This window comes from Pelobates fuscus, chromosome 2 (assembly GCF_036172605.1).
Source record: "Pelobates fuscus isolate aPelFus1 chromosome 2, aPelFus1.pri, whole genome shotgun sequence".
Lineage (NCBI taxonomy): Eukaryota > Metazoa > Chordata > Amphibia > Anura > Pelobatidae > Pelobates > Pelobates fuscus.
In genome coordinates, this window is record NC_086318.1 from 177548812 (window position 1) to 177565897 (window position 17086).

The 17086-nt window shown below is 37.2% G+C and overlaps 1 protein-coding gene across 2 annotated transcripts in view; it reads left to right on the plus strand.

Annotated features, from left to right (window-relative positions):
- The window catches only part of SMAP1 (small ArfGAP 1), a 319946-nt gene that overhangs the window by 54587 nt on the left and 248273 nt on the right, over nucleotides 1-17086 (plus strand). For both annotated transcript variants that reach the window (XM_063442978.1, XM_063442979.1), the window contains exon 3: nucleotides 7848-7981. In XM_063442978.1, the coding sequence (XP_063299048.1) occupies nucleotides 7848-7981 (134 nt within the window). The remainder of the gene's footprint in view (nucleotides 1-7847; nucleotides 7982-17086) is intronic.

Here is a 17086-nt window from a genome sequence, read left to right on the forward strand (position 1 = left end):
CATTTTTCACACACAAACAAATATTAACGTTAACTTTGGCTAGTGTTTGTGACCAAGTGGCTACTAAAAAAGACTGGACATACCCCATTTGCAATACCTTGGGTTGTCTACTTTTGCAAATGGTATGCCATCATGGGGGTAATTCTCATTCCTGGGCTACCATACAGTCTCAAAGGCAACGTAACCAAACTGGCAAATTTCAATGTGAAAAAACTGAAAAGTGTAACATGCTATATTTGACCCTGTAACTTCCCAAAACACCATAAAACCTGTACATAGGGGGTACTGTTTTACACGTGAGACATCGCTGAATACAAATATGTGTATTTTATTGCAGTAAAAGCAAACAGTATTATGACATTCACAGTTAGAATGTCACATAGAACTAAGAAAATTTAAAAAAATCATATTTTCCCTCATTTTTTTATATTTTATTCATATTACGTTATGTTCCATACCTAAATATTTGATGTTAAATGAAAGCCCTTTTTCCCCTGAACAAAATGATGTATAATAAGTGTGGGTGCATTTAATATGAAAGAGGTAAATTATTGTTGAACAGACATATAGTCAAAATCTGTGGTTTGTTTACATTTTTTTTGGTTCACAACTTGTACATTTGGCTGCGGTCTTAAGGGGTTAAAGTGATAGTCACTGTTTACCTGGAAGCAACTAGCTGGCTAAGCGTTTTGGGGAAACAGAACAGTTTTTGATGAACTATCCTATAGTATCAAATGAAAAAAATAAAATTATTAAATGTATTGAAAAATTTATTAAAAACAAAATGTATTAATCTGTATTAAGATTCTTAAGTAGAGAAAAAAGGAACTTGAATTGGTCATTTTACCAAATGTGGGGGTAAAAAAGCTTGTTTACATTGCAGGGTCCACCTCTAGTGACTGCCAGTATGATGACACCTGAAAAAGAGATTTGTGTTTCTAATGCTATAGTGTGTTTTTGTCTTAAGCCCATTACATAGTTACATAGTTACATAGTTACATAGTTAGATAGCTGAAAAGAGACTTGCATCCATCAAGTTCAGCCTTCCTCACACCTGTTTTTTGCTGTTGATCCAAAAGAGAAAAAAAAAAAACAAAAAAAAACCCCAGTTTGAAGCACAATTTTGCAACTCCTGTCTATGTTTGGTGGAATTGTTACCAACGATATGGAATTATACATTCTGTATTATCAAAGCAGTTGAAGAGATGTTGATTGATTTGGGTGCTGTGGAAGACCCAATTTTTTTGTCAAACTGCTCAACAAAAGGTGGAGCTGAACAAACAGTTTTTGTTTTTTAATAACCATAACCAATACATTTAAGCTTTAGTGATTATGGTTTCTACATGGCCCTTTAATAATTAGAATTGAAAAACCTAAATGATACTATGAACAAAATAGCCACAAGGCTACCTTCCTCAGAACACTTTTTGTGTTATGCTTTATATTTAAAAATGTATTAAAAACTTTTAAACTTCATAACTTTTTTTCATTAGCCACTCATTATTCTCTTCATTTTATAGTAAAGATTTAGTAGATGACTTCATAAACCAACTCAGACAGCGCTCCTTAGTTATATTAAAAATAAAATAAGGAAGGTATGTAGAAGAGGATAAAGGTCTAGCTGACTGCCTCAATGAAAATTTTTGTTCAGTATTTACAGAGGAAAATTAAGGAAAGGGACCTCAGTTGGGAAAAAGCATAAATTAGCCATTTGCTACATGTGAGTTTACAGAGGATGAGGTTCTATTTCAACTTTCAAAAGTGAATACAAATAAGTCAATGGGGCCTGATGGAATACACCCAAAGTTATTAAAAGAGCTGAGTGGTGTACCAGCAAAACCATTTACAAATTTATTTAACCAATCATTGTTAACAGGAGTAGTCCCAGAAGACTGGAAATTAGCGAAAGTTGTACCCATTCACAAGAAAGGAAGCAGGGAGGAGTCGGGATTCTATAGGCGAGTAAGCCTTACTTCAGTAGTGGGGAAAGTAATGGAAACCATGTTAAAGGATAGGATTGTGGAACATCTAAAATCATCAAGATCAAGGGGGGGGGGGGGGCACCTAAATAGTGGGTTTAGCACTATATGGTCTGGAGTTCATGTTTGTGTTCCTGACCCTAGTGATCCTTTAAATAATAGATCAGGGTGGTGCAGTAGACATTGCTTTTATAGATTTCAGTAAGGCTTTTGACACTGTTGTACATTGCAGTTTAATGATAAGCCTTCTATCTTTAAGTTTGGATTCCAATATTGTTGAATGGGTAAGGCGGTGGCTGAGTGACAGACAACAGAGGGTTGTAGTCAATGGGGTATATTCGAAGCATGGTCTAGTTCTCAGTGGAGTACCTCGGGGATCTGTATTTGGACCCATTCTCTTTAATATTTTTATTAGTGATATTGCAGAAGGTCTTGATTGTAAGGTGTGTCTTTTTGCTGATGATATGAAGATATGTAACAGGATTGATGTTTCAGGAGGAATAAGCCAAATGGCAAATGATTTGTCAGGGTACCTGAAGTCTCTACCTCGGAGGAGGTTAGACTTTCAAACCGCCGTTCTCTCAGTTGGGCTGATCTTCTGCAAGCTGGAACAGCAGACACAGGAGCAAAGCGTCTTCCCTCCAATAACAGGACGACACACAGTTTTGGAGTGTAAACAGGAACAGACTGAGCTGGGGCTTTGTTTCATGTATACACATTTTTACACAATGTTGCCACCCACATGGTTTTGTAGCACAGCCAATCAAATGCACTATAATACAGTTAACCCCTTAAGGACCAAACTTCTGGAATAAAAGGGAATCGTGACGTGTCACACATGTCATGTGTCCTTAAGGGGTTAAACACTCCCAGTCAGGACAAACAAACCCTCCCCTCTGCCTGTGATATAATTACTGTACACAATGGGTTAATGTAATTATCACAGGCAGAAAATTCAGACAATTCCCTTCAGTGGTTAAAAAGTCAGTTGGACGTCCTTTTTTTGACTGAGGAGGGACAAAGCAGCAAGTTCCAACTGGTCTGGCACGGTGCCTGGGACAACGCCCTGCTGGAAAACAATGGGGGGAGGGGAAGAGGCACACTTTCCCATGGATTCAAAAGGGCAGAAAAAGTGTCCCAAAATCCAATAAGCCCAAATAATCGTTTCCAAAGGGCAATACCCCCAGGGGCCATAGTCCTGGGGCAAGAGGCTGGCAAACAGGCCCCTCCAAAAACCAGTGCCGAGGTCACTTTCGCCACACCTACTAACCTCAACATCTGAGGAAAGGCATATAGGGGTAAATATTTCAGATGATTTAAAGGTAGGCATACAATGTAATAGACGTGATAGCGGTCGATCCCTAGTCAATTTATAATCTGTGGTTTATTGTAATTCATAAATAGTGAATTTGTGTAATTTTAAAGTTACACGTTAAACTTGTTGCATGCCAAAATCTTTATTTCTTTGACCTGTATAGTGGCATGCTGGAACAAAGTCCCATGGAATATCGATTGAACATGCTGTCTACTTTTTAGTATCAGTGCAAATATACTGTTCTAACAGTTTATGATCAGTCTACCGTTGTCTTGTATTTTTTCTTTTCTGACTTTAATGGAGGTAAATCTCATTAGTCTTCCATTCACAGCTTGATTCCTTTACTGGAGAGCCTTTACTGTTGTGCACCTCTTTTGGTGTGCTTGGGCTTTCAAGACATAGCTTTTGCTTTTAATCCAAAGTGATCTTTCTACAACAGAAAAAAATGAAAAGGTGACTAAAAAGAGACAGGGAAAAACACTGTGAGGTTGTCATCCTCGCACATCAATCTACACCCCTTGCAGAGTTAATTTATTTTCTTTGAACTGCTCAAGCTCTGATAGATCATGTGCTAGTAACTGCAATTGTGACGATTGTGTGCTTTACTGCTGAGTATTAAAGTATATCACTTTGAAAACCATTTAATTCTCATAATGATCATTTTAGGGTTGGTCTGCACAGTTTATTTAGCACAGTAGAACAAAACACAAAGCTCATTGTCTATTGAGCCCATGTTGCATCTTCCAAAGCTATATTTTTCATTCCTTTACAAGAAATTTTAACAATCAGAGCTACTTAGTGAATTTAGTTTAAGTTAGTTTTCTTTATTTACATCTTGTGTGTAAAAATGATTACATTTGAGTAAACTGGTTTAGTTTTTTTCTTTCGTTTTTTTTATATTTTACCCCCTCCCATTTAATATTTTATTCCTATTTAGTATTGTGTTATGTACACATACAGGGTATGAAAAGAAAACCCTGGAACTCCTTTAAAAAATGGTCTATAATATGTATGGGTGCACTTAAAAAGGAAGGGTGGTAAAATGAACACATGGCAAAAGTGCCAAAAAGGCCTTGGTCACAAACAGGTTGCAGTTCAAAAAAAGCCTTGGTCCATAAGGGGTTAACCACCCATATTTTCATCACCCTTATCCCACTGCCAGTGTTTTTTATGTCTCTCAGGTGATGCAATAATTGTAGATGTTGGGGTTTGTGTTTGGTCCTAAAAACAAGAAGGCATTGTAACTGCTTCAGCTCATTGAAGTTGTTATAGCAGCTGGATCACCTGGTGCTGTACCTCTGTTTAGTGTTGAAATGTTTTTTATGCTAAATGAGTGCTTAGCAACCCGCTTCTTGTGCAAATGAGGATGCATTGGCATGAGCAACAATGGATGGTGGTGATTGGTTAGGATTGTCATCTTACTGCTTTCGGCCTATCACATCTCACATTGCAGTGGGCGGCCAGACAGCCTCAATCAATGTTAAACTCTTCAAAAATAGTTTAAAGGACCACTCTAGGCACCCAGACCACTTCAACTTAATGAAGTGGTCTGGGTGCCAGGTCCAGCTAGGGTTAACCCATTTTTTTATAAACATAGCAGTTTCAGAGAAACTGCTGTGTTTATAAATGGGTTAAGCCTTCCCCCAAAGCCTCTAGCGGCTGTCTCATTGACAGCCGCTAGAGGCGCTTGCGTGATTCTCACTGTGAAAATCACAGTGAGAGCACGCAAGCGTCCATAGGAAAGCATTGATAATGCTTTCCTATGCGACCGGCTGAATGCGCGCGCAGCTCTTGCCGTGCGTGTGCATTCAGCCAACGAGGCGGAACGGAGGAGGATCGGAGGCAGAGAGCTCCCCGCCCAGCGCTGGAAAAAGGTAAGTTTTACCCCTTTTCCCCTTTCCAGAGCCGGGCGGGAGGGGGACCCTGAGGGTGGGGGCACCCTCAGGGCACTATAGTGCCAGGAAAACGAGTATGTTTTCCTGGCACTATAGTGGTCCTTTAACACTGAATGCAGGGATATTTTATATTTGCATAGAGTGTGGGATTTTTTAACTGTATGATCAGCGCTAATTTATTTCCCTTTCTATTCTTTACCTTGTATATTTTAGTTTGTGTTTATATGCCGATATGCTAATACATATTTTAGGTTTTGTGTCTTGTTTAATCCTTGTCCATTTGTATGATGTTTGCCCCTCCCACCTCTGTTTTTAATTTGCATTTTTTTTTCCGTGGATACTGAGATAAATGTGGAGGGCAAGCATAAAGTTTATCCTTAAATTCCCTGTTTTGGGGAGAATTCTATCTATATAATTTTGAACGACTATAATTTAACTGAAAGTTATGCTGGTCAATAATTTTCCTCTATTCATTACTTTGCATGTTTGCCACTGATCTGTTGTGATTATTACAAATGCCTGCTGCAGATGCATGACTTGAAATAGCCATCCTGCATACTTCAAAGTATTGTAGTCTTTTCATCTTCTATTTTGCTTTAAGCAAATTATTTCCTAATGCCCTGAAAGTCTAATTTAGCTAGGAGTTAATAATCTGGAATAGCTGCTTATTGAAGCAAGTAGTTAGGCCCCTTTGTTGATTGCATTCATTATATCTGCACTCCATAAGGTTAAGCCACAAATGCAATACACAAAATAGGTTTTATGAGCTTACACAAAATTGCTAATTATTTAGCAATTAATTTTAAATAATCGAGAATTTTATGTAAAATACCTTCTTGAGAGTAACCAAAATTTATAATCTTTACAGAATCTGTCACTTGATTTCATTAATCTCTACAACAATTGATCATAACCTTCTATTACCCATCCTAATAAACCTAATACGTTATATATTTCGTTCTGCTGCTTTGTATTAGAATGTAATTACTTTACCCACCACTGTGACATGTTAAAAGAGCTAAACTGTGTATGTAGTTTGTATATTGTATTTTTGTAATATTGTAACATTGCAATGTTTTGTAGACAAAGACACAGGACATACTTGAAAATTAGAGAAATATCAATGTATCCATCCTTTTATAAATATTATTACACCAGAACCCCCCTCCTCCCCACACACACACACGGGTCCTTTAAAGGGCTTTATATTTAACATAATCCATTCACTTTTCTTTATGTGTGAATATAGCTATCTCTGCACATTTTTATCTACTGATAAAATCTAGCAAATTGCAAAGCAAAGAATGCTGGCCTAATTTCAAATTCTTTACAATGTTTCCAAACATGAAACATAATGCATGTTATGAAAGCGAGGATTTGCTGTGTTAATGTTGAAAACACCAAAGCCTAAGGGAGTCATGACTTCCAAAAGAGACTTTGTGCACTACTTGAATAGGTTATTCTGGTATCTAAACTCAAAACATGTCAACCCCTTGCTCACAATGATTATGCCATGAAAGGTTGACTAGTTTGTTTTGTCTGCATTGGAACGTCAATTAAATTCCAAACTATCACAAGACAAAGTAATGACTCCTTTGTATCATGGTTGGACCGCAGGTGTGGAGCTTCCGCTGTGAAGTTTTATTGCACACAGCAAACATCAGCCTTTTCTCGCAGTTTGCGTTAGTTGGTCTATAGAGAATACCATTGTATCAGTGCTGTGCTCTCTCAGCTCATGGTGGATGAAGGGCCAGGAACTGAAGAGAGCAGATGGTAGCGCCTACGGTAAATGCTTTTTTTCAGCTGCACTCCAAGCTCTTAATTAAAATATGTAAAGATTAGGGATCGACCGATTATCGGTTTTACCGATCTAATCCGCTGATATTTGGTATTTTCGGCAATATCGGTATCTGCCAACATAGACACGATATTGCTGTTAATACCTCCTAGGACCGCCAGGCTCATTACAAGCCCGGCGGTCCTGTTGGGGGCCGGCAGGAAGCTGTTTCTTACCTTGCCAGCAGCTCCATGTCTAAATCTCGCGAGACCTGTGGCCGCAGAGGGTTGCCACAGGTTTCCATGGCAACACTCCACGCGGGATTTGCACTGGGGAGCTGGAGGAGCTGCTGGCAAGGTAAGAAACAGCTTACACACACGCACTGCATTACACACACGCACTGCATTACACACACGCACTGCATTACACACACGCACTGCATTACACACACGCACTGCATTGCATACACACACACTACACAAACTGCATTATATACACACAATGTATTCACTATATACACACTTCACAAATACTCACTGCATTCACTATACACACTTCATCCACTACATGGGGCATGTATATTTTGTGCATTTACCTTTAGGATTAATTTATTTTTTCAAAATGGTAAATGTACAGAATATCGGCAAGTTATCGGCTATCTGCCTGAAAGTTCAAAGATTATCGGTATCGGCTTTAAAAAATCAATATGGGTCGATCCCTAGTAAAGATCCCCGAAGATGACAGAGCCTCTTTAAATTTTAGGGGGGTAAAAAAAATCAAAATACTTACAAAACCTGACAAAGCATGAGTATCTATCTGAAGAGCTTAAAGTGCTGCACAAGTATGGATTCCTTATGTGTTTTGTTGTTTGTTTCTTACAGGTCCAAGATGGGCTTCCTGGAATTTAGGAGTTTTTATTTGTATTCGGTGTGCTGGAATTCATCGAAATCTTGGTGTCCATATATCAAGGGTCAAATCTGTCAACTTGGACCAGTGGACTCCAGAACAGATTCAGGTATCTCATGTTAACATTTCACAATGCAGAATGCTTACACTGGGCACATGACACAGCACAAGTGGCTAAAGAATGAGTAGTTTACCCATTTAAAAAAACAAAACACAATTTTTTTTTTATAACAGGGAACCATCATACAAGATTGATAAATAGTAAACCTTAAAGTCTGGATGTTCAAGTTAACAGCTTTGCCTTTTATCCATACGGCACTGGAAAGTAACTCCAAAACACTGGAAAAAGGTGTATAAAGACACCACTGGCTTTATCGAGAACAAACAGAAAAATATATCTTACAAATATATTAAAAGTTGGTCCACCTAACGCGTTTCGGCTGGTATGCCTTTATCAAAAGTGGTTCTGTTGTGAGTGTCTCTCTGTCTTCCCTTTTAAATTCATTTTGGCGCCATCATCCGTATTGCCGATGGTTACGTCCGGTTCATGGCCCTTGCGTATTCGAACGTCATTACGCCTACTTGCGTCTGACGTTGGACTTGATTACAGTTCCGGCACTCGAGTCAAAAGCTTGAATTCACCATTATTTATATTCTGAGTCCTATACACATGATCTATTTTAATTAAAAAAGTCTGCCATATTTATGGAGTAATAAATAAAAAGGGTGAAATAATGCAGAATTAGGAAGCAAAAAAAAAAAAAAAATGTATTAGTTTAAAAGACCTGAGAGTGCCTCTCTTACGTATCCATATATACTTCATAACGTGGGGTTGCACCAAGGCATAATTGCAGCTACAATTGCAGCTAGAGAAAAAGGGTGAGTGCCAAGTTATCTATTTTTTGCATATATATATATATATATATATATATATAAAATATTTTTACATAATTGGGTAAATTTAGGATGCAAGTCCAGATAATTTAATTTGCTAGCACTATATTTAACCCTGTAACTTTCCAAGACACCATAAAACCTTTACATGGGTAATGTTTTACTCATGAGACTTCGCCGAACACAAATATTAGTGTTTCAAAACCGTAAAATGTATTACAACGATGATATTGTCAGTAAAAGTGTAATTTTTTTTACTTTTTTCATACACAAATGGCGCTTACACTGACGATCGATATAATTGTTGTGATTCGATTTACTGTTTTGAAACACTAATATTTGTGTTCAGCGAAGTCTGAACCGAGTATAACCGTACCCCTCATGTACAGGGTTTATGGTGTTTTTAAAAGTTACAGAGACAAAGATAAGGCTTGCGTTTCAGTTTTTTCACATTTGAAATTCGCCAGATTGGTTACGTTGCCTTTGAGAGAATATGGTAGTCACTTAGTCACAAACACTGGCCAAAATTGGTGTTCAAATTAGTTTTTTGCATTTTTCACACACAAACAAATATTAACACTAACTTTGGCCAGTGTTTGTGACCAAGTGGCCACTAAAAAAGACTGGACATACCCCATTAGCAATACCTTGGGTTGTCTACTATTGCAAATGGTATGCCATCATGGGGGTAATTCTCATTCCTGGACTACCATACGGTCTCAAAGGCAACGTAACCAATCATGTGAAAAAAACTGAAAAATGTAACATGCTATATTTGACCCTGTAACCAAACACCATAAAACCAGTACATAGGGCATATTATTTTACACGTGGGACATCGCTGAATACAAATATGTGTATTTTATTGCAGTAAAAGCAAACCGTATTATGACATACAGTTAAAATGTCATGTAGAACTAAAAAAAAAAAAAAAAAAATAATATATTTTCTCCCTTTTTTTTTATTTTATATTTTATTCATATTAAATTATGTTTCATAGCCAAGTATTGGATGTTAAAATAAATCTGTTTCCCCTGAATAAAATGATATATAATATGTGTGGGTGCTCATAATATGAAAGAGGTGAATTACGGTTAAACAGACATATAGTCAAATTCCAGGTTTTGTTTAAGTTTTGTTTTGATCACAATGTGTACATTTAGCTCAGCCCTTAAGGGGTTAATAACGTTATCCATCACACAGTGCACAACAATATACCATGTTCTAGCAGGAAAAATGATTTAAATACAAAGATGATTTCAAAAAATATATTTTGTTTGAAAAGAAAATTGTACATTTTATAGTCCCTGTTAGCATTTGATAAGTGTATTTTTCAGAGCCACAACAAATCTGCCCTCTGGAAATCTAATCGGAAACCATAATCGGGTTAGGGAAAGCTCTTCCTTGCAGTGTGTGTTGTAAATTGAATTCAAGGAATTGATTGGACTATGTTAACTAATCTAATTTAAAAATTAGACCTGAAAAGGCAGCAATTTATGCAAAACATTTCTGTTTGCTTTCAAATGGCAATTTCTTGAAAAAGAAGCAAACTGGATTGCTGATTTTCTTTGTCAAAGTAACTAGCACTTATTTATGTGCTCTGTTCATCGTGATAGATCCCCAGCCCATCTGTTCTGTGGGATCAATAATGGTTCTGATTTGTGATTCATGTTCGTGCTGCTATCTAAATCCTGAAATTATCCTGTGATTTACGGGCATGTCGTGATGTCCTGCGAATGTGAATCCTGCTTTTTCTCAGTGTATAGCTAAGGCTTTTAAATGTGTCTGCTGTAAATGAGTGAAATCTAGAAATCGTGGAGTCCTATAGTGTCAGTTGGGGATATTGCCGTTCTCTAAAAAGTGCTTGTCTGTAGTCCTTACCTTTTTGCTAATGGCATAACTATGAGAACAGATTCGCTGATACAAAATGTGAGTTAAAGGAACACTATAGGGTCAAGAAAACAAACCTATATTCCTGAACCTATCGTGCTAAACCCACCATTTTGGTGGCTTGCCCCCACACCCCCAACTTTAAAAGGAATACAAACTAACCTTATTTACAGTGCCGCGAGGGTACGGTGGCCCTGACACTGATCCGCCTCCTTGATGACATCATAAGAATTGATGATTTTTAGCCAATCCAATGCTTTCCCATAGGGAAAGCATTGGATTGGCTAAAATCGGCAAGGAGGCGAGATGGGGGCGGGGCCAAACACCGTTTTGGCCAATCAGCACTTCTTCATAGAGATGCATTGAATCAGTGCATCTCTGAGGAAAATTCAGTGTCCCCATGCAGAGCGTGGAGCCGCTGAGCAGCAGTTCTACCTACTGTGCAACACTGCCCTAGGAAGCACCTCCAGTGGCCATCTGAGGAGTGGCCACTTGGAGGTGTCCCCATGGGGCAATGTAAACACTGCCTTTTCTCTGAAAAGCCCGTGTTTGCATGAAAATGCCTGAAGGCAATGATTATACGCACCAGAACAACTACATTAAGCTGTAGTTGTTGTGGTGACTATAGTGTCCCTTTTAAGTGTTGCTCCCTTTAAAGAGTTGGCAAGTTACATATTACATAGTTAAATAGCTGAAAAGAGACTTCGGTCCATCAAGTTCAGCCTTCCTCACATATGTCTTTGCTGTTGATCCAAAGGAAGGCAAAAATCCAGTCTGAAGCGCTTCCAATTTTGCAACAAACTAGAAAAAATCATTCTTAACCCCAAAATGGCAGTCAGATATCTCCTTGGATCAAGAAGCTATTACCCCACTAATTAGAAATTATATCCCTGTATATTATGTTTTTGCAAGTATTTATCCAATTGCTGTTTAAACATCTGTATGGACTCCGTTAAAACCACCTATTCAGGCAAAAAATACCACATTCTTATTGTTATTACTGTAAAAATAACCTTTTCTAGGTCTAAATCTCCTTTCTCACAGTCCAAATGCGTGACCTTGTGTCCTATGTAAAGCCCTGTTTTTGAATAGATTTCCAGACAATGGTTTGTACGGGTCCCGAATATATTTGTGTAATGTTATCCTTTTTCCAAACTAAAGAGATTTACATTTTTTTTAACCTTTCTTCTTAAATAAAATGCTCTTTTCCTTTTATTAATTCTGTAGCCCGTCTCTGCATTTTTTCTAGTGCCATATATCCTTCTTTAGAATGGGTGCCCAAAATTGCACAGCATATTCAAGGTGTGGTCTTACCAGTGATTTATAAAGAGACAAAATTATATTATTATCCCGGGAATTTATGCCTCTTTTTATACATGACAAAACCTTACTGGCCTTAGCAACTGCCGTTTGACATTGCATATTGCTACCTAATTTGTTGTTTATAACAAGTCCCAAATCCTTCTTGTGTTGCATGTGCATTTTTTACTCCGAAGTGCATAACTTTGCATTTCAATACATTTAAATTTAATCTGCCCTTTTAGTGCCCAGTCCCCCTCAATCTATCCAAATACATTTTCAGTAAAGCAATATCCATTTTAGTGCCCAGTCCCCCTCAATCTATCCAAATACATTTTCAGTAAAGCAATAGCCCACATTTTATTACTTCACAGAGTTTTGTGTCATCTGCAAACACTAAAACATTGCTTTCAATGCCTATTCCAAGATCATTTAGAAATATGTTAAATAGAAGCGGTCCCAAAACATAACCCTGAGGTCACCACTTTTATCCAGCTTGAAAATTTACCATTAATGACAACTTGTTGTACTCTATCCTTAAGTCAATGTTCTACGCAAGAACAAGAATAATCATCTAGACCAATTTCTTTTAGTTTGAAGACTAACCTATTGTGAGAAACTGTACCAAATACCATGGCAAAATTCAAGTAGATTACATCCACTGCAACACCCTGATCTATACTTCTACTTACTTCTTTGTAGAATGCAATTCTGCTAGTTTGACATGACCTATGTTTTTATGAAAACCATGCTGATTTTTGCTAATAACAAAGTTCTTCCCAATGAATTCCTGAATATTATCCCTTAATAGCCCTTCAAATATTTTCCCAGTCACAGAAGTTAATCTCACAGGTCTATAATTTCCAGGCAAGGATTTTGAACCCTTTTAAAATATAACCTCAAATCCTCCGGTACAATTCCTGAAAGAGAAGAATCTTGAAAGATTAAATATAGAGGTCCACCTATTTCCACACTTATCTCCTCAAGTACCTTTGGGTGAATACCGTTAGGCCCCGGAGCTTTATTTACATAAATTCTCTTTAACTGCTGCCTGGTCTTATTAGTTATTGGTTATCTGCAAGTTTTTTTTTTTGTTTTTTTTTTAAAGCAATCATTTGCATATCTCTTGCCATAGGATCCTAATATATACTGGTGACGAAAAATAGTTATTTAAAATTTCTGCCTTTTCCTGGTCTTCATTAACCAACATGACTATCTCCGTTTTCAGTGTACCTACACGTAAATTTTTTAGTTTAGCCACTTTAATTGCCTTTTTGCAAGCATTATTGGCTTCCTTATCTTACATAGGATGCCTCTGTCAGATTTAAATGTTTTAAATGCCCTTTTCTTATTGTTATTCTCGTTTTACTTTATTACTAATCTACACTGGTTTCAATTTTTTTCTTTTATATTTATTACCCAGTGGCACATACTGAGAAATGTACCTTTCTAATATTAGTTTGAAGGTATTCCATTTCAGTGTTTTTTTTTTTTTCACCCGCTAAAGAGTTTGTCAGTCAATATATCGTAAAGCTACCCTTATCATATTGAAATTGGTCTTTTTCAAATTATATGTTTTAGTATACCCAATGTGCATTTTATTTTTGAGTTTATTTTAAAGGACATGATATTGTGACCATTATTTCCCAAATGCTCCCCTACTTGAATGTTACTCAAAAGATCAACATTGTTTGTTATAACGAGATTCAGACAAGCATCCTATCTAGTTGGTGCTTGTACCAGTTTTGACATGAAGATGTATTTTAACGCATTCAAAAACCTGATTCCCCTTGCTGAACTACTAGTCCCTCTATCACATTTTTTGTCTGGGTAATTAAAATCTCCAATAATTAACGTGTTACCCAGATGTGCAGCTTTCCCAAATGCTCAAACAGCTGTTCTTTAACATATTAGCATTAGGTGGTTTATAACATATCCCAACCATTAATTGATTTTCCTTCTTTTGCCCCAAGCAGACATCTACCCATAAAGCTTCCACATTTTCCTCATCACACTCCACATGCTTAAGATTTGACCCCATAGAGCCAGAAAACCAAGTTTGTTTTCCTGTCACTATAGTGGTCCTTTAACTACAGCTAATGTGATGGCCAGCCATCTTGTAAAGTTCTACCACATCAGTAGAAACACCTTCTGTTTAGCCTTAAACTACCAGCTATTTTATATCTTTTTTTTATTTTAATTATTGTTAGAAATAATGAAAATGTTAAAGGCTACATTGCATATATCTATATACTTTATATAGATAGATATACTGTATATAGATTTAAATATATTTATATATATATATATATATATATATATATATATATATATATATATATATATATATATATATATATATATATATATATATATATATATATATATATATATATATATATATATATATATACATTGTAGTAGCTTGCACTCCAAGAAGACTTTTGTAGTGCCCGGTGCTGGTTGTGGCAAAGGTAGATATGGGTGTAGAAACAATCGCACTCCTGGGACTTGGTTGAAGTAGTAAAATTTAGCTTTTATTTATTCCATATAAAATATCAACGTTTCAGCTCCAACATGGAGCTTTCATCAGGACAGGTAACATGTTACCTGTCCTGATGAAAGCTCCATGTTGGAGCTGAAACGTTGATATTTTATATGGAATAAATAAAAGCTAAATTTTACTACTTCAACCAAGTCCCAGGAGTGCGATTGTTTCTACACCCATATATATATATATATATATATATATATATATATATATATATATATATATATATATATATATATCCAGCAATGAAGTGGAGCACTCAAAAGGACTTCTTAATAGTGAATTTTATTTAGTAAAAGTCGTTTACATCAACATGTAAATTCTGTGATTCGACGTTTCGACCCCTCAGGGTCTTTTTCAAGAACAATTTACAAGTGAACTGAGTATGCATTATATACAAATAAACAGCGTGCACTCACCAATCTCGTGTGTGTAACCGCCCATTCAAACCCGGAAGTGTCACGGAGACGAACCCACGTGATTTCCTATGCGTGCGTCAGTGCGTGTGACGTAATTGTGACGTCGTTGCTAGGTAATCTTTTGTAAACAATCTATTCAATAGTGTGTAACCACAACCAGCCTTAGCAACTGGTTTTTTACAAATGAGAATGATCGATAAAGGCACAATCTCTAGAGGAAAATAAGTGAGAGGATCTCGTATGATCCATGCATAGCAATATAAAGCATGTGACCGAAGTGCCGAAAGTGCCCACACAGTGCTAAAAACATACCAAGTGTGTAGTGCCAAATAAAGATTAAGAACATAAGAGTGTAAGGCAACATCGGCCTCAGAGGTTGCAATTAAAAACAAAGGAGGAGAAAACTTAATGAGAATCTGGGCTAGAAATATATGTAGTATTAATACTTTGTAGCGGTAAGTAATTACTAAATGAGCATACTGTATACTCAATATTAACTATTTCATCAAAGTTATCAATGGACAGTTACGTAATTCATTATTAATTAATAATTACCAATAGATGATAGGGATAGTCTGAGAGCCATGGAAATTCTTACTGCCATGGCTTTGTTTTTACATAGCGTCCAAGGTATAATTAGCAGAACATGGAGAATGTAATAAATTCATTGAGTCCCTTGGGCATAACTGTGTCCAGTCGATGTATCCAATACGTTTCCCGTTGGAGTAATGCTTTCGACCTGTCCCCACCTCTCGGATTTGGTGGGACATGGTCTATGGCCGTGAATCGGAGAGTGGGCAATCTATGGTTAGCTAGGAGAAAATGTTTAGCCACCGGCTTATCCGATTTTTGATCTCTGAATGCCGTGTTGATGGTCGATCTATGGCCTCTAATTCTATCCCTGAGCGTGAGGTCCGTTTTCCCTACGTATGAGAGACCACAGGGACACGTTATAAGATATATCACGTGATCAGTGGTACATGTGATGTATTGCGTAATAGGGATCCGAATGCCACTATGTGGGTGGACAAATGAGGTACTGGTGTTCATGTGACTACATGTCACACAGCCGCTACATCTAAAGCAACCTTTTTTAATAGGTCCTCTATGTTTTTGATAGCATGGAGTCGGATCGCTTTTCACCAGTAGGTCTCTCAGATTTTTATTTCTCTTGAGGCTGATCGTGGGTTGCTGTTGAAAAATTGGTGGCAAATTCTTGTCTGACCGTAGGATACCCCAATATTTGTTCACGGATCTTTGGATCTGTGTAGTTCCTGTATGTAATGTTAATGGTAGATACATTTTGTTGGCTTGAGAGGCCCTATTTGCAGGCGATGTCATTCGTTTTATGGCTTTCTCTTTGGCTTTGGCTAATGTATCCAGATTGTATCCTCTTTGTAGGAATCTGTCAGTCATTTCCAGTAGTTGCTGCTCGCATTTCTCTTGGTCGCTGTTGTATCTCAATACCCGCATATATTGGGATATCGGGAGAGATTCTTTCAGTCTCTGAGGATGATAACTGTTAAATTTGAGAAGCGTATTCCTAGCCGTTTCCTTTCGAAATAGGGTGTACCCTAATTTACCATTATCTTTGTAAATTGATACATCCAAGAATTGGATCTCTTGTGTGTTTGCTGATAAGGTCAATTTCACTGGGCAATCAGCTGCATTGAGGTCAGAGACCATTGTTTCCAGGTCACTACTAGTTCCTGTCCAAATTAGGAAGATGTCGTCCACGAAACGATGATATATAAGTATATCTTCACTGTATCTTTCCAGAATAGATTGAGTTTCAAAAATGGACATGTAGGCATTGGCGTATGAGGGTGCCATGGCCGCCCCCATGGAGGTGCCCGTCAGTTGAAGGTAAAAATTCTCTTCAAACTTGAAGTAGTTACATGTAAGAGCTATGGATAACAGCTCCATGAGGAATTCAATCGGAGGTCCGCAATATTTTGGAGAGTTACTGAGAATCTGGCGTAGTGCTTGTATACCATCCATATGTGGTATAATGGTGTACAGATTTTTCACGTCCAATGTAACCAATATGTATCTTTCTTCTATTGAAGTGAGGTTTTTGATGTTCTCTAAGAAATCATTGGTGTCCCGTAGACATGTTGGCAGATCCATGACAGTCGTTTTGATGTAATAGTCAATATAT